The following is a 19,461-nucleotide window of genomic DNA, read 5'->3' on the forward strand; positions in this document are numbered from 1 at the left end:
AAATTAATATTCCCTTTAGTTCTAAAAAGCAAAAACATATTAAGTCTTCTAGTATACTTTCAAAATGACAAGCCTATAAAACTATATAAGAATTTTCAAATAATCAACATTGTGAAATTTTTAAAAACCAAGAATCCATTAAAATAAACTTCTAACTAATAAAGAATGTTAAGGAGGAAACTGTCAGCAATCTAATCCTAAATACAAAATGCTACTCTTGCTCCTCTGTAAGAAATGACATTTAACTAGGGAAAAAAATAAATAAATGAGGTGACAAAATACAGGTAAGTTGCTCTTGGTATGAATCAAAGCCACCAAGAGGATTCAACAGTGACCTTGTAAAAGTACACTTGGTGCCTTGGTTAACCTTACTTAAAGTGCTGCATAGTCAAGATGGAACTAAAAACACAAGTCTGCCCACTTCTTGTACTAAAGACTTAGAAATCCTTTTCACAGTAGAACGCTGTTTACTGGACTGTACCCACAAGCTTCCTGAAAGTATTTTGACTAAGGCTCTTAAGAAGCTCTATCAGCAGAATCTCTGACTAACAGATACACTATTTTAAGCAGTAAAATCTGCACAGTGGTTGCATCCAGACTATACAGCATACCAGATCATGAAATATACTAACATGGATGAGTATTTGCAAAGTAATGACCTTGAAAACTTGCATGAAGAGAATGTTAATAGATGGACAGGAGATATTACACCTCTAACAATCTGAACGGATAGAAGACTCACTAGAATACTAACAAATCCTAGATTTGCCTCCAGTGCTGCTATACCATAAATTTAATAATGCTGCCTATAATGTTTCAGCAAATGATACAAATATGAATCACTGGGCACAATGAATTAAAATTAAACTATACAAAGGGTATACTATAAACCTGTAATTTATTCATCTTATTTCTTAATATACCTATTAATATCAAATCAAGCAACAACTTTTTCCTACTAATATTTATACAATAATTTTAAATCCACTAAACAGAACAAAACCAACTGCTTTTATATAAAAAAAATTTTTTTCTGAAACTCTGCCCATCAAAATGAAAGCTTAATCAGGAAAATTAAAACATACATTCAATAAGAGTATGCATTTCCTAATGTCATTTCTTTAACCTAAGTACTTTCTACTCTAAAATATAAATTTGGATTTCAAAAATAACAAATACTTTTTACAAAGTCATCAAAATTCAAAAATGTCTGGTATTATGCAAAGAACTAGAAATCATTAACATGTATAGAATCAGCCTTAAAATGTTTTTAATGTCTGAATAGGTGCTTGCTCCTTTACTTAAAATCAGAAAAAATAAACAATATTCATGATACAGAAAGTTAGTGCTTCTGCTAGTTAGCACTGAAACAAAATAGTAATTAAATACATACTGAGGTTCTCTGTGTACAGCCGGCATCTCTGAAGAAACTGTTGTCAAGTAAGTTTTCAGTAAATATATTATCTGATTTCTACATGTATTCTGCTAGTGATTGGGGTAAATATTCTATTTATATCAGCATTAACCTATCCATAAGCTAATAATAAAAAGGAGATTTTTCAGTTTTTCATACAAAAAGACAAATGAAACAAAATACACACGTGTTTCTGAACAATAACTTAGTAATGGATAATTAGAATTCTTTTCTGAAGCTATATCTTCTTCTTATTTATTTTTCATTGGTAGTCGAGTAACAACCATCAAAATATAATAGTATATTACTAGCGAGATACACAGGATACCTTCAATTACCAAGAGTTTTTATTAGCTGTTGTAAAACATTCATAGAGAGTTGTCTGATAGATGGAATATTTGAGAGACTAACATATTTCAGTAATATGAGAATTTATTAAACCCCTTCCCACTATATCACTCACGTTCCAGTATATGAATCTGACATTACACTTGCAACTGTTTTTATTCAAATGTGTTTCCTCAGAGACGAGAGAGAGATGGACTGGCTTATGAAGTCAATCAAAACAAACGGCTTTTAATAAAATACTTTAAACACATAATTTAAGCACAAGTGAATGGACAGAGCATTTTAAAGCCCCAATTGTTCAGAAACTAACTTAAAACAGAAACCACTCTTTTTTTGTTATTATTCCCTGTATTTCCCACAAAATGTGCTGCAACTGGCATCTAAATAGTTTCTTTGCATGGTGAACTGAAACATCTTGAATGCTCAAACTGTATTTTTATGAGTGCCTAGGGACCCTAAATTTTAGTGGTCTATTAAATGCCAGCAATTTCATGCTGCCTTGCATAAAACAGCATTCACATATTAGAGCACAGAAGTTCCATAGCTACATTATACTTCTGTTCCAACTTTCTCTCAAACAAAAAACTGAACCAGAGGCTAATCAAAATAACATTTAAAAAAATAATCCTTTCCAGTCTTCTCACATTTAGTTTATACAATATCTGTTGATAATTATATGGCATTTGATTTTGTTTTTAAGGTTAGAATTTTATAAGCAACTATTGTTTATCCTCAAAAAACGTGCAACGGTCAAAAACAGTGTAGCGTGGGGAGTATATAAACTTTTTCCTTACACACACGGACAGTGTATCTTCATGATAGATGCTGATGAAAGAACCACCCTAAGACACATTTACTGATTACATATATTTTCACACAGAAACCGTACCCAAATGTTACACATTTCTGCTTATGTCTCTTAGCGTCAGATATGAACAGCTTTCTATGTTAAGACATGTTAGTCTCTTACCTGGCAATGTTATTCTTCTCAAAAAGAAATCCAATCCTATAGTTTGTTTGTACTGTTTCCCAAAAGTTTCTTGAGCAAAACAGGTAGCTAAGGAGGTCTAAAAAATTGATGCACAGAATATCAAAATTAATGTCTTTGGCTTTAGAAATGTAAACAAAATCACTACTATATCTTATTAAGTAATCTTAATATTTATACTCCGATTATACCAACAAGCAACTTTAAGCAGTTCTAATCAATTACAAGGGGAAGAGGGACTTTTCATTCCACCAAGTGTATTTCACTTGCCAACCAGCTATCAATGGCAACAACACACTAATCAGCTAAATCTCTTTAAATCTCCTTACATCTCCTGACTGTCAACCTCCTATTCCTTCCTAGAAATTAGAATTTCTATTTATCGACAGAGAAAATTAAAACAACATGATTAAAGATCTGAGTCTTATATGTCCCTATATATCAGTTCAACACAACTTTCACAGATGTTTCATTTCTGAAGTCAAACATCTGAGTAGTCTGTGTCCTCAGCTAATAAGTAGCACTAATTAAGGAAAGGAGAACCTGTTTATACAATTTCTTTTTCCCACCTAAGAAACGTGTCTAATTTTTCTCTGCATTAAAAATGGTAAATGAACATGATTCTATAGAACTGATAGTATTTATCTTTTAAATTAATAAGCTGAAGTTTTTAAGATTAATATTAAACAGGCAAAAATATATTCCACTCAAGAACTAGAAAGCTTGTCACAAGAATATTATAACTAGAATATATATCTACATTTTTAAAATAATAATTCAAAGTTACATTCAAAACTCTAGAGTTTCTTTAAAGTACCATTTCTTATCAATGCAAACAAATAATTAATCATTCCAGTGAAATAACTCAAAAGCTCCTTAAACATTTGTAATGCACTATTTATTTGTAAAAACCCCCTAAAAGAGAAAGCTTTTCTGCTCTTCAAGATTCTCAAAGTTAAAGAAAAATAACCCTTTATTATTTTAAAAGTAAAATTAGATGTCAACTCCTAAAATAATGAAACCTAAAATTTGCAAGATAGCTTATTATGACATAAGTGCAAAAGAAAACTGGGCCAAACTTTCTTTCAAAAAAACCCTAAGATTCCTTTGACATAAGAACCATATTTTTCAGATAAATGGCAATTTGCACACAGTAATTCCATTCATTTAATATTTAAATAATCAGCATTTGTAAGAAATTGCAAAAATATTTGGTCAAATATATATTGAGCACCATAAGAAAGATGTTCTGCTACACTCTGAGAAATAAACTTACTACACCAAAATGAAAATTCATTTGGCTTCCTTGATAATATAAAAACTGAGAGATCAGAAGAAAAAAATCTAAGCATTCCTTTTTAAAGCCTTTTTTTATTTAGCCTTGTTTATGCCAGTGAACTCATTTAACTTAGAGCACAAAATTATTTATGAAGAGGCTAAGGGTTCTAAAGAAAAATAATTAACACTACTTATACTATTACAGATATTTCAAAATGTTTAATATATGGATGGTTGAAACACTTTCATAAGTCTAAGAGAAATTCAAGGCACATGTAACTTCAGCAGAGTGTTTTTTTCCCTAAAAATAGGACTTCTAGATTTTGAAAGCCCTACCCTCACACTTTTGAGACATATAAAACTAGAATTTTCAATTGGAATAAAGTATGATTGGTCAAAAATGTAGGCCATTAGGAACAATTAATATTAAAATAGGTTCTTACATCATCTCCAGACATCTTACTACAAAAATTAAAGAGCATCTGAATCAGCGGGAAAGAGGCACTTCCTCTCCAATTATCCAGATATTATGCTATCTGTCTCATTTGATAATTTCTCAGAAGTTATTGTAGAAATACTTTTCTTAAACAATTATGAAGTGAGCAACCATCTATCAAATCTCTTTTTTTTCTGATTCTTTATAGTTTTTTTTTGTTTGGTGAACTTTTGCTAACAATTTTTAACCGTACTACCTTTACCAATACTGAAAAGACACCATAAAAGGATATTTTGTCTCAAAAAAAAATCTTAATATATAATAAAATTCAAAGTATGAATCAAAGGAATCAAAAAAGGAAAGAAATAGAAAAATGTGTTAATGGAAGGAGGGGCTAAACTTCTCTTGCATAAAATGTTAGTGGTCATCGCAATACTCTACTGCTTTTGTAAGGGTGTATAAAAATGTTCTGATTAGAACCAGCAAAAAAAAAAAAAAAAAAATGCTGCTAGAAAAAATGGACAGGAGTTAAATCAGGATACAAGTAAGAATGAAAGAGAGGCTGAATTCATGAAAGAAAAAGACCATAAAAGAAACAGAATGGGAATGTTGGTAGCTGCCAATAATCTGAAAACTGAATATGGCATGGAAGAAAATAGCAGCTTGATATATGAACAATGAAAAGAAGGTAAGATGTCTGATGCTGGCATCCAGAAATTTCTGGGAGAAAAAACATCTTTACAATTTTAAAACAGATGAGTCGAGATGACAAGGACTAAAAGAACACCAGCGTCCGTTGGAGCAGAATATCCCCAATTCCATGACACAGAATGAAAAAATGCACTTTATCACACGTTAGACAGAATTCTAGAAAGATATGACAAATCGTCATTATTCACACTAAATCAGCAAAAAGAGGACAATACATGACTGGCTAGACGAAAAACCTAGGTGGAAAGTTAGGAACAAATTTCAATTGAGAAATACACGCATGATAACAAATAAGTACTGGAAGAGAAAACTAAAAAGCATTTTAAAAATTACGATAGGATATAGGATAATGGACAATTTTTGTCTTTTTTTGAGGTGTATTAGTATTATAGTCATTATCATTTTAAACAGGAAATAAATTTTTATGAGTTGAAGATAAAAAGATTTAGGAAGTGAAAAATTAGAAGGCATTCAAAAGAAAATACGAATGACGAGAAAAACTATAAAAATAGAACTTAAAGTTTTTATTGTGTTAGAAAACAATGTTGACTTATTTAAAATAATTCATCCACTCAAAAACTTGTTATAAACGTACAAAAAGTCATATAATTAATACTTGACTAAGAAAAGTGATCCCAAGTTCTTTTCTTCTTCAAAATGTTTAGAAGTAATCAGAGCATATTGATTTGTTTCTCCTCAACAGTAAAAATCAGTAACAAAGTATCACGGATGGCAAGAAAGAAATGAACAGAATTCTCCAAACTCTGCCTATGAAGGACACCTTTCCATAAGGAACTGAAATCTCAGCACGAAAGAAGCGAACAGCTGTGCAGTGCCAACCGCCAAGGGAAGACGTATCGAGCAGTGGTTACCACAGAAACCAGCATCCAAACTACACCAGGCACACGGAAACATCGAGTGTAAAACAACACTGGTAACAATAAAAAACCCGCGTTTCTGGAGCCTCTGGTTGGGAAAAGGGACGGGAGAAGAAAGGTGACAAACTTTAGCAGGACGACCAGAGACAGCGTTGGCGCCACTGACAGAAGCGACAGGTGTGAAGGTTCCTTGGGCAGCTCTGCTCCTTGTTTGGGGGGCGGGGCGGATCCAGAATCCTTCAAGATCTCACGGATGGTCTTCAAAGAGCAAGGACCGGGCAATGTTTACTCCATTTCAGGAGCTCCACAACCCTGGGTTAAAGACCCCTGCCTCGGAGGTAAAGGGGACTGGCGGCCAGATATTCTCACGCACTCACTTCATTCAATCAGCTGTCATCACAGGACAGATTTTAAGGCAAGGATGCCATCTGTCATGCCAGCAGCCCTGCCCTCAGCACCCAGGCCACAAGAGGAACTCGAGAGATATTTATTGAAGGAATGTTTGTGTTGACAGGTGCTGTACTGGGGAACAGAGATGAACAGGTACGATGCTCTAACACAGCAACTAACGTTTACTGCGTGCACTCCGTGTGCTGCAAGCTGCATGTAGATGTTTACATTTACTGTGGATTCACACACTTCACCCCTCCGAAGCGACCCCTATCAACATACCCATCCTACAGATGAAGCACAAATAGGGATAGCAATTTGTCCTCCAGTGACCCGACCAGTAAAGTGATGGGAGCCCCACTTCTCTCACCCAGGGAGCCTGATTCCAGAATCAAGCTCTTGGGAGCTCCCAGTGCAGCGGAGGCATCTGAAACGGTAAACGGGGGTTGGGGGGAACGCGCAAAGTGTGACCTGGACTAAAGGAAAAACAGGTAAGATGTTTTGGCAGATCCTTGCTAGTCCTCAGAGGCGAGAAGCTGGAAAGCTTCCCAGGGAGGCGATGCTGGCTCAGGTCTTGAAGAGAAGCAGGAGTTCGCGATCCAGGCAGGGATTAGGAAACGACTTTTTTTTTTTTTTAAAGGGAGCTGGACAGCTCTCGTCGGACTTGAAGCGTCTAATTTGTGTCGGGCCCCAAGCCACCTCCTGGCGGGCCTGAGCCCAGACGCCCCGGCACTCGCGGAAACACGGCGACGCCCGGGGGGACGGGGAGGAGGAGGAGGTTTGAAGGGCGCCGGGGCCGCGCCGGGATTCCTTGCAGGCCTGGCACGGCGGGCGCACCAGAGGACTGACCTTCCCGGAGGTGCCGTCCCCCAGCACGACGATTTTCAGTTGCCGGTCCAGGCTCTCCTCCTCAGAGTCCGACATGGTGTCCCAGGAACGAGGCCCGCCTCCCCTCCCTCCCACCGACCCCACCCCCGCGAAATAGAAGGAGGAAGGGAAGGAGGGGGATCTCCGGGGGCGGGGGAGAGGAGGAAGGCCGGCAGCGGGGACAGGACTCCCCCCACCCCCGGCCCGGTGTCTCAGAGGCCGCTGAAGGCACCCGGGGAGAATCACTCGCCGGACGCCATCTTGCCCGGCGCCCCGCCCCTCGAGCCCTGCCCCGCCCCCCACACCGCGCTCTACGTCGGGCGCGCAGCCCTGCCCCCCGCCGCGCGCTACGTCGGGCGCTTCTTCGCCAACCCGCGAGCCTCCCTAGCGGGCCGGGCCAAGTGCCGGCCCGGGCCGAGGGGGGCCTTCGAACCGAGCAGGCGACACGTCTTACTACCTCTCGCAGGGACTGTTACCGAGATGAAGAGAAAAACTAAAAGAGTATAATTTAAACTAAGTAGAAAACACAGGAGCAGAGTAGCGCATAGACGTTCTGTGAAATCCCCCTGTTTCCATCATCTCCCCCTGCGGAGAGCCCTGAAGCGAATGGTTCAGCCTGACTGGGCGGGTGGGCGGGGTGATAACGAGGCTGCGCTCCGCGGTTGCCATGGGAGCCCGGACCCGGAGTCCAGGCTGCGGGGCGGGGCCTGTCTCTGCGCGCCCGGGACGCCGGTGGCCCCGAGGAGCGCGCGCAGCGGAGGAGGGGCCTCAGAGCCGGGTGGGTCCTGACGGTCGCGGGTTGGGAAGAAGTGCGGTGCCGCCGAGGAGCAAGCGATGGCTCAGGAAGTGTAACTGCCGCGGGGCGATGCTGCGAGAGTGAAATGTCGGCTTGGCGCTGCCTTCTTCATTTTTCCTCCTCTCAGACCCTGCGTTTTCTTAACCAAACGGCAGAATCCGATGGTTCCTTCACGAAGTGATTAAGCTGGAGCCGCAGTTCTCCAAGTGTGGTCCGGGGTACCCTGCAGGGGTCCCAATAAAGTCAAAACTACTTTCCTAATAATTCATTTTTCTTTCCTTTTTCACGTTCATGCGGTCACAAATATACCTAGAAGTTTTCCAGAGGATGCATATGATCTGTATGGCATCACCACTGAGAGATAGAGGGGTAAACGTTTCTTGGTAACCATTTCAATGCAATAATGAGAGTTATAACAACATAAAAACTCTTTGGGGGTCCACAATAATTCTTAAGAATGTAGAGGGAGGCATTGAACCCCAAAATTTTGAGAACTGCTATTCTGGATGATAGTCCAGTTCAGTTCAGTTCAGTTCAGTCGCTCAGTCGTGTCCGACTCTCCGCGACCCCATGAACCACAGCACGCCAGGCCTCCCTGTCCATCACCAACTCCCGGAGTACACTCAAACTCATGTCCACAGAGTCGGTGATGCCATCCAGCCATCTCATTCTCCGTCGTTCCCGTAGGGTAGGTAAAAAACATAATTGAACATTTCAACACAGATAAATTACACAACATTAATGCCAGCCTACTATCTCCTTGTTAATTACTTTACATGGATTATCACGTTCACTCCTCAATGGAGCCCTATAAATTAGGTAGAATTATCTCATTTTATGGACTAGGAAGCTTAAGTCACAAAAAGCTTAGCTCAGAGGCAATAGTTCTCAAAGAAAATGGGAATTCAAATGGGAAAGCAATAAAGAGTAAGGAAGTACTCATGCTGGCAGCCGAACTGAAGTTCCAATCACAGACCCTCACTTACTAGAGGTGTGACCTTGAGCCTCAATTTCCTTATCTGTAAAAGAGAGGCACCACTTTTTTCATAGGGTTGAAAACATGTATGGATGTGAGAGTTGGACTGTGAAGAAAGCTGATCGCCGAAGAATTGATGCTTTTGAACTGTGGTGCTGGAGAAGACTATTGAGAGTCCCTTGTACTGCAAGGAGATCCAACCAGTCCATTCTGGAGGAGATCAATCCTGGGTGTTCATTGGAAGGACTGATGCTAAAGCTGAAACTCCAATACTTTGGCCACCTCATGCGACGAGTTGACTCACTGGAAAAGACTCTGATGCTGGGAAAGGTTGGGGGCGGGAGGAGAAGGGGACGACGGAGAATGAGATGGCTGGATGGCATCACCGACTCTGTGGACATGAGTTTGAGTGAACTCCGGGAGTTGGTGATGGACAGGGAGGCCTGGCGTGCTGTGATTCATGGGGTCGCGGAGAGTTGGACACGACTGAGCTACTGAACTGAACTGAAAATTAAAGTAACCACTGCAAAGTAACATAGTACAATGGCTGGCATATAATAAGCACTCAGTGCTAACAGATAACACCTTCCTCGACATCATTAGATATGGTCTGTATTGAAGCTTCACTGCTTTCTACTCATGTTACCTTAAACCCAGGGTTCCAATGTAGAGCCATCCACAATAGTCACTGCTGCTGCTGCTGCTGCTGCTGCTGCAATAGTCACTACCCAGTTGCTCTTAGTCCCCAACTCTTTCCCTTCTCCGCTCCACCACCATCACTACCAACTGTCTACATCACTAGGTGTGTTCATGAAAATTAGGAGAAAAGGTAAATGAAAAAGCTCTACAAAGTCCTTTGTAAATGTTAGGTTGAGAGATTTGTTTCTGATGAGGACAAATTTAACCCCTTCTTGTCCATGATGTCTGCTAATGTGGTTGCAATTGGCTTCCCCACTCATACATAATAGAAATGATTATATGACCCAGTCTGAGCAATAAGACAGAGGATATTCTTTGGGAGACATCTAGGAAAGATCTTCTCCTCTGATTTAAAAAAGAAGAAGAGAAATAAGAAAAGAGATGAAGAAGGCATCCCTGTCCCTCACTATCTCCTGGAGCTTGCTTAAACTCAGGAGATACCATCCAATCATCTTGTCCTCTGTTATCCCCTTCTCCTCCTGCCTTCAATCTTTCCCAGCATCAGGGTCTTTTCTAATAAGTCAGTTCTTCGCATCAGGTGGCCAATGTATTGGGAGCTTCAGCTTCAGCATCAGTCCTCCCAATGTATATTCAGGATTGATTTCATTTAGGATTGACTGTTTTGATCTCCTTGCAGTCCGAGGGACTGGTTATTAGTATATTCTTTCTGAGATGAGCTGAAGTCTCTCACCAAGAATTCCAACCAATCGTATTGAGTATGACATAGGACTACCGGAAAAACCATAGCTTTGACTATACCGACCTTTGCGAAGTGATGTCTCTGCTTTTTAATACACTGACTAGGTTTGGGGTGACAGAGGATGAGGTGGTTGGATAGCATCACTGACTCAATGGATACAAGTTTGAGCAAACTCCAGGAGATAGTGAAGAACAAGGAAGCCTGGTGTGCTACAGTCCATGGGCTCTCAAAGAGTCAGACACGACTTAGCAACCAAACATACTCTGATGCTGCTGCTGCTGCTGCTAAGTCGCTTCAGTCGTGTCCGACTCTGTGCGACCCCATAGACGGCAGCCCACCAGGCTCCCCCGTCCCTGGGATTCTCCAGCCAAGAACACTGGAGTGGATTGCCATTTCATTCTCCAATGCGTGAAAGTGAAAGTGAAGTCGCTCAGTCCAACTTGTAGCTACCCCATGGACTGCAGCCTACCAGGCTCCTCCATCCATGGGATTTTCTAGGCAAGAGTACTGGAGTGGGTTGCCATTGCCTTCTCAGAAACATACTCTAAATAATTCTAAACATACTCTAAATAATAATTTTGTCATAGCTTTTCTTCCAAAGAGCAAGTGTCTTGATTTCATGGTTACAGTCACCATCTGTAGTGATTTTAAAGCCCAAGAAAATGAAATCCGTCACTGTTTTGACTTTCTTCCCTTTTTTTGCCATGAAGTGGTCAGACTGGATGCATGATCTTAGTTTTTTTTAATGTTGAGTTTTAAGACAGCTTTTTCACTCTCCTCATTCATCCTCACTAAGAAGCTCTTTACTTCCTCTTCACTTATAGTCCAATAACTTCGCTTCTTAGTATCTGTCCAATCAGTTCAGTTCAGTCACTCAGTTGTGTCCAATGCTTTGTGACCCCATGTACTGCAGCACTCCAGGCTTCCCTGTCCATCACCAACTCCCAGAGCTTGCTCAGACTCATGTCCAGCGAGTCAGTGAGGCCGTCCAACCATCTCATCCTCTGTCATCCCCTTCTCTATGCAGTCAAGATGTATCTAAAGACATGCACAAGAATGTTCATTGCAACATTATTCACAGTGCTCCAAAACTGGAAGATATCCAGATGTCCATCAACCATTGAATTGTGACATATTCACATAATGAGATATCATGCAGCAATGAAAATTAATAAATTCCTACATTACAATATGGAAGAATTTCATCAATACAATGTGGAACGAAAGAATCCAGACACAAATGAGTACATCCTCCATGGTTCCATTTACAGAAAGTTGAAGAAAATCCCTGTGGTATTAGAAGTCAAAATGATGGTTATCTCTGGGGAAGAAGAAGTGGGTAATGATGAAGAACAAGGCACGAAAGAAGCATTTAGAGTACTTGTATCACTCTCTTTTTTTTACTTGGCTGGTGGGTTGCTTACTGGTTTGTCCACTTTCTCATACTTCACTTAGGTATATTCTTAAAAATTACTGCAATTTTTGTATATTATTCTTAAACTAAAATGATAAAGATACTGGAGAATTCCCCAGTGGTCCAGAGGTTAGGACTTCAAACTCTCACTGCCTAGGGCCCAGGTTCTATCCTTGGTCAGGACACTAAAATCTCATAAGCTGCATCTTTAAAAAATTATAAAGATACACATATATAGTTGATAGCAAATGCAGAGTAAAACTAAATCTGGAAGACACTAAGCCAAGTTATTTATAGCCATTAATAGTAGCAAGATTATCGAAAACTATCATTTTCCATGTTATATATTTCTGTATTTTATGAATTTTTTATAGTAAATGTGAATGCATGTTGCACTCAGAAAAGCAACATGCAAAAATACATCAATAACAACAAAAGACTAAATAGTTACCTACAACCCTTTTCACAGTGGGCAGATGAGAATTTTATTGTGTGACAAGAAGATTCCACTAATATAGAAAACCTGTTAGTTTCATAATCATCTAAGAGCCTTTGTTTGAAAAGAAAAAAAAAATCTTGTTTGTAAGAGAACCCCAGGCTGGTGTGTGAGCTGCAGATTCCCAGCTGTCCACAGTTATGCCTCATTTCTTGGGGATGTGCTTCATTGATTGCTAAAGCAAAGCTCCAGACAAAACCCAAAATTTGTAAAGCAGGAGAACTCTCAAATCACCTCCACAGCTGTGAAAACCAGACCTATCACAACCTACCAGTGAGTCTGGCACAGTTAAATAAGGTAATACGTGTCAAAACATCCCCCAAAACTTAGAAGTTACAGTAGAAATGCAAAATACTACCTGGAACTTTGGGGATGGGCGTTTCCCCAGCCATCAAGAACTAGCATAGAGAGCTTGTGAGTATTAATGAAAATCTGAATTTCCAGATTCCACGCACTGGCAGCAGTACAGATATTCTCCAAGACATAATATCCTTTGCTTTGATCCCTTCAGAAACCTTGTTTTCCGCAGCTCCCCACTATACAGCATAACTACTTTACCTGTAATCGTCCCTTAGCGGCATCATCTGGATTTCCAGTTTACCTATGTTTTTAAAATTAGGTTTCAGACATTCAGACAAGTAAGATGGTATTAAAAAACACTATCTTGCCTTCAGGATAGCATTTTCAAAAGGCAAGTTCTTTGGGACACTAGTCCCATGAATTGCTTTTCAAATAAAGTTTGCAAACAACTATAGCTACCCCACTTTTGGAACATGATGATGCACTTAAGCAAAACAGACTCTGAGAATATTGCAAAAAGCACTCTCCTTGGACTTTTTTAACCCCAAATTTCCCAAACTTATTTGACCAAAGTTCTACTATACTGAGATCGCATAGAATTAATGTTATATAAAACATTATTTCAGAAACTCTACAACTATGGACTTCCCTGACAGTCTAGTGGTTAAGATTTCGCCTTCTAATGCAGGGGGAGTAGGTTCAATACCTTGGTTGAAGAGCTAAGATCCAACAGGCCTCATGGCCAAAAACCAAACCATAAAACAGAAGCAATATTGTAATGAATTCAATAAAGGCTTTTAAAACTGTCCACATCAAACAAAATCCAAAACTAAAAAATTCCAATAGTGAATGAAATCTTAAAAGCGTTTAAGCAAGTGATTTTCAATACTTGAAGCTCCATTATACGGATGGGGGAGCCTGGTGGGCTGCCGTCTATGGAGTCACACAGAGTTGGACATGACTGAAGCGACTTAGCAACAGCAGCAGCAGCATACAAAATTCATATGAAAAAGATCTCAATTTCTCCTTACATATGTGAAGAGTTCAACTTACTGATAAATGTTTTGATTCAGAACTTATTTAAATTCTCAGTGCCTTTGCAATTATAACTCAAATAAATTCATATCGTAAGAACCTAAAGATTACTCAAGCAGAGTGGTTAAAGCACTGGAAATGGCAACCCACTCCAGTGTTTTTGCCTGGAGAATCCCAGGGATGGGGAAGCCTGGTGGGCTTCCGTGTATGGGGTCACACAGAGTCGGACACGACTGAAGTGACTTAGCAGCAGCAGAGTCAAAGAGATTTAATTTTCATTTGTGGTCAAGTTTACAGGATTGAACAGTAATTTAAAATCTATGAGTTTCAGTCTCCTCGTCTATAAAACAGAGATTATAGTAATATTCTTTCTTCATAGGGTTTGACAATATTATACATACATACATTATATGTAGGTATGCAACGCAATATATGTATGTATGAAAGTGAAGTCGCTCAGTCAGGTCTGACTCTTTGCAACCCCATGGACTGTAGCCTACCAGGCTCCTCAGTCCACGGAATTTTCCAGGCAAGAGTACGGGAGTGGGTTGCCATTTCCTTCTCCAGGGAATCTTCCCAAACCAGGAATCAAACCCGGGTCTCCCGCACTACCGGTAGACACTTCACCATCTGAGCCACCAGGGACAATGGACCTAAACTTGGGCGAACTCTGGGAGGTGGTGAGGGACAGGGAGGCCTGGCGTGCTGCAGTCCATGGGATCACAAAGAGTCAGACACAACTTAGCAACTGAACAACAGCAATGCTTAGTACAATGGTAAATCTATGTTAGACCCTATTATTAAAGCATCTTATTTTCATAGCAGATAAGCATATTTTTATTTACTGGGCTTCCCTGGTGGCTCAGGCAGTAAAGAACCTGACTGCAATGCAGGAGACCTGGGTTCAGTCCCTGGGTCGGGAAGATTGCCCGGAGAAGGGAATGGTTACCCACTCCAGTCTTCTTGCCTGGAGAATTCCATGGACACAGGAGCCTGGCAGGCTACCATCCTTGGGGTCGCAAGGAGCTGGACACAACTGAGCAACTAACAGTTTCACTTTAAGCACATTAGAATATAAATATTCAAATGAGTTTTGCTGATAAATCAAAGTCAAGCTATATGGTTAAACCAGTGATGGTAATATTTTTAAAATATCTTTTTAGGAAGCTGAGTAAACAGAGGATAAACTTTCTGACTAAATATGGATAAATTAAAGCTTGGGGTGATATATGAGACACATGTTTCTAAAAATACAACTGAATTCAATAAAATGTGATAGAATCCCTATATGTGAAAAGCCATGGGTTAATACTACATGCTGCTGCTGCTGCTGCTGCTAAGTCACTTCAGTCGTGTCCGACTCTGTGTGACCCCATAGACGGAACCCCACCAGGCTCCCCCATCCCTGGGATTCTCCAGGAAAGAACACTGGAGTGGGTTGCCATTTCCTTCTCCAATGTGTGAAAGTGAAAAGTGAAAGTGAAGTCGCTCAGTCGTGTCCGACCCTTAGCGACCCCATGGACTACAGCCTACCAGGCTCCTCCATCCATGGGATTTTCTAGGCAATAGTACTGGAGTGGCTTGCCATTGCCTTCTCCGAATACTACATGCTGAGTGACTGTTAAATTTTGAAAAACCTAGTTTCCTGGAGAAGAAATTCTACCTCAAGCTTGAAATGTAGAAATCCTACCTGAGTTTGCAGTCTGCTTGTTGTTGCTGTTGTTCAGTCACTAAGTCGTGTTCGACTCTGTGACCCCATGGACTGCAGCACGCCAGGCTCCTCTGTCCTCCACTATCTCCCAGTGTTTGCTCAGATTCATATCCATCGAGTCAGTGACGCCATCCAGCCACCTTGTCCTCTGTCACTGCCTTCTCCTCCTGCCCTCAGTCTTTCCCAGCATCAGAGACTTTTCCAATGAGCTGGCTCTTCACATCAGGTGGCCAAAGTATTAGAGCTTCAGCTTCAGCATCAGTCATTCCAAGGAATAGTCAGGGTGATTTCCTTTCAGATTGACTGGTTTGATTTCTTTGCAGTCCAAGGGACTCAATAATCTTCTCTAGCACCACAATTTGAAAGCATCAATTCTTCGATGCACAGCCTTCTTTAGGATCCAACTCTTTAGTCATCCATACATGACTACTGGTAAAACCAGTACGGACCTTTGTTGGCAAAGTTATGTCTCTGCTTTTTAATACGCTGTCTAGGTTTGCCATAAATTTTCTTTCAAGGAACCCATCTGAAAAATTTCAGACATGCCAGTCTCACACAATCAGGTGGACCAGTTCCATAAAGTTCATCTCTCTCTCTCTGTCTCTTTATACACACACACATATACACACTCTCTAATGGTTCTGTTTCTCTGCAGAAACCCTGACATGTGATGGAATTATGACTTCATTGGATTACTCATTTTTTAATTTATTTTTTAATTGAAGGATAATTGCTTTACAGAATTTTGTTGCTTTCTGCCAAATATTAACATGAGTCAGCCATAGGTATACATATGTTCCCTCCCTCTTGAACCTCCCTCCCATCTCCCTCCCCATCCCACCCCCGAGATTGTTATAGAGCCCCTGTTTGAGTTCCCTGAGTCATATAGCAAATTCCCATTCGCTATCTATTTCACACATGGTATTATAAGTTTCCACGTTACTCTCTCCATGCATCTCACCCTCTCCTTCCTCCCCTGGCCCAACACGTCCATAGGTGTGTCCTGTATGTCTGTTTCTCCATCGCTGCCCTGCAAATAAATTCATCAGTACCATCTTTCTAGAGTCCATATATATGCATTAGTATATTTATCTTTCTCTTTCTGACTTACATCACTCTGTATAATGGGCTCTATGGTTTACTCTTTATGCTACCTTTGCACATAAAAGAATTTCTCTTTTTTTGAGTGCCTGTTATGAACCAGATACTTTATGAGGAACGTGAATATACATGATCTAATTTCATCCTCATGATGATCCAGCAAGCTAAAAAAGTAGTAGACCTTAAATTACTGTGGGCTTCCCCTTGTGGCTCAGGTGGTAAACAGTTTGCAATCAGGGAGACCCAGGTTCTATCCCTGGGTCAGGAAGATCCCCTAGAGAAGGGAATGGCTACCCACTCCAGTATTCTTGCCTGGAGAATCCCATGGACAGAGAAGCCTGGCAGGCTACAGTCTCTGGGGTTGCAAAGAGTCAGACATGGCTGAGTGACTTTCAATTGCTTTCACTTTAAATTATTATGAATTTCAAATTATAAATTGCTTTACAGAATATAAGACGCTTAAGGGAGGGGGTAGAAACATAGGAAAGCAAAGTAGGAAGTAAGGAAATAAAAAAAAAAGATGGGAAAAAATTATTCTGAAAACCCATTGTCATTTACTCAGGAAACAGTTTGAGTTATCTTGGGCTGAGCTTAAGTAGCTTTTTTCAGAGAAAGTTTAATTGTGTCATAGTGAAATATAATACATCTTTACCTACTTACTCAACACTCTAATAACCCATGGCAAAAATGTAAAAAATGCTTAAGGATAAATATTGGAAGAAATATAGAATACAATGAGAGTCATAAAACATGAGTTTAAATTCAGTTCTACTTATTACTAACTTGGAGGCCTTGGGTAAGTCTCAGTTTTGTTACCCATAAAATGGAAATAAGAATAAGCACCTCACAAGAGTACTTTGACTAAATTAAATGCCAATATGCTGAAGAACTCTTCAGACTATACCAGGAGGTACTCATTTTTGTTCATTTGAGCTTCCTAGCTATTATATCTTCATTTTTCCTACAGTTTACTTAATATGGCAGAAATATACTTGAAAAAAGGCCAAATATATGCTTCTAGCAGCTTTGCAAACTGTATAAAGTCCTCACAACATAAAATTAAAAACTTTCAAAAAATTACAGTGCTTTTCTTTAAAATGGGACTTTAAGAAATGAAAATTACAATCACTGAAATGAATATCTTGGTGAATGGATTACGTAGTAGTAGTAGCAGTCCAAAATCAAGTCCAGTTGAAACAGCTCAGTAACTGGAAGATAGATATAATGAAATTACCCAGAATGTAATTCAAAGGAGATTTTTTTTTAATGAAAGAAGGATTAAGAAACATGGAAGATTAAAAAAAAAGAAAAGGTGTAATACAGAGTTGGAGAAAGAAGAGAAGATGTGGAAGAATTCTACAAGGTTAAGCCCTAGCATTTTCCAAATTAATAAAAACATTAAAATGCAGATAGGAAAACACAATATACTAAGTGGGATAAAAGAAAGTGACACCTACACTTATTGTGATAACACTTCATAATCTGACAAAAACCAAAAAAATTTTTTTCATAGTTTATATACTAATCACAGACTCAAACTAGTTTATTTTCCTGTAATCAGGAAAGTACAAAATAATGATGTGTTACAATGATGCGTTTAATTGTTAATGTTTAAAGCTTTTGGAGTTTTTCTTGTGTTTTGTTACCTCTCTCCATCTCTCCATCAGGCCAATTCATGACTTGCTGGAACTCATACCACAAAGCATTTTTGCCAACTATTTATATTCTTTCCTTACTTAGGTAAAGTAAATCCCACACTTTCTCAGTGGGGTTAAGGTCAAGACTCAGAGGGGAGCCACTCCTTCCTAATTAGTTCCCCAGACTCCTCTTTTTTTCCCTTTTTAAATGGCCACAACAGTTTAGAAAAATGTTTGGAGTCATAATCCTCCTGATAAATGAATCCCTGATCAAGCAGCTGGTTTCCAGAAGGGACTCCTTGCTGTGCTGCAATTAAGTTGAAGCTGAACTCCAGTAGTTCAGGTCAAGCTGAAGTACTTGAGGGGACCATACCTGTCTCTGAGCTCTACTGTATAATATGCAAAGCTATGAGACTCCAGCTTCTTCTCTCCAAAGCCCTCACCCAAAATGTCAATTTTCTTAGTCAATGAGAAAAATACTTATTTTTGGAAATGCATGGGTAGGTCCTCTACTGGTGATCTAAGGTAATAGAAGATCATGCTTTCAGAGAGTAATGACAATTTAATACCATCCTAGAAATCTTGAAAATAATTTTCTACTTATACATAATGTACTTAATTTCTGAGTTGATGAATAGTCACGTGTTAATAGTGGTACCATAATATCTGTCTGAGATTTTGCAGATTTAAGTCACTTTAAAGGGAAATATTTATTAAACAAAAAAAAAACAAAGTTGTATCTCAGACTTAAAAAAGTAATGTACAGGAAATTACAAAAGGCTACATCCTGAATACTGTAAACAATCACACTTTAAAACACACACACATGAATGCACACAGAACTGTTCACCTGAGCACATGCTCAATGTAGAAACTTCGCTACTTTTACAGATTTATTTTCCCTCTCTGATTCTTCTAGGTTAATAAAAATGTTGCCCACATATGCCATGTGAAAGTACAGTCCTTTGTCTTGATTTCTGGGACAAATATTAATAATCTCAGAAATGTAGATAACACCATTCTAATGGTAGACAGCAAAGAAGAACTAAGGAGCCTCTGGATGTAGGTGAAAGAGAAGAGTGAAAAAGCTGGCTTAAAACTCAACATTCAAAAAACTAAGATCATGATAAAAGATGGGGAGAAAATGAAAAGAGTAACAGATTTTATTTTCTAGGGCTCCAAAATCACTGAGGATGGTGACTGCAGCCATGAAATTGAAAGACAGTTGCTCCTTGGAATTAAAGCTAGGACAAACCTAGATAACATACTAAAAAGCAGAGACATCA

At 39.5% G+C, this 19,461-nt stretch overlaps 1 protein-coding gene across 4 annotated transcripts in view; it reads right to left on the reverse strand.

Annotated features, from left to right (window-relative positions):
- Positions 1-7,583, reverse strand: part of RAB28 (RAB28, member RAS oncogene family) — a 116,147-nt gene extending 108,564 nt beyond the window's left edge. For all 4 annotated transcript variants that reach the window (XM_088836496.1, XM_088836497.1, XM_088836494.1 and 1 more), the window contains exons 1-2: positions 7,293-7,583; positions 2,733-2,829 (exon numbers count right to left, since the gene is read on the reverse strand). In XM_088836496.1, coding sequence (XP_088692622.1) covers positions 2,733-2,829; positions 7,293-7,367 — 172 coding nt within the window. In that variant the 5' untranslated portion in view covers positions 7,368-7,583. The remainder of the gene's footprint in view (positions 1-2,732; positions 2,830-7,292) is intronic.
- Between the last annotated feature and the right edge of the window lie 11,878 nt (positions 7,584-19,461).

This window comes from Moschus berezovskii, chromosome 5 (assembly GCF_049115385.1).
Source record: "Moschus berezovskii isolate FMDL1 chromosome 5, NW_MosBer_1.0, whole genome shotgun sequence".
Classification (NCBI taxonomy): Eukaryota; Metazoa; Chordata; class Mammalia; order Artiodactyla; family Moschidae; genus Moschus; species Moschus berezovskii.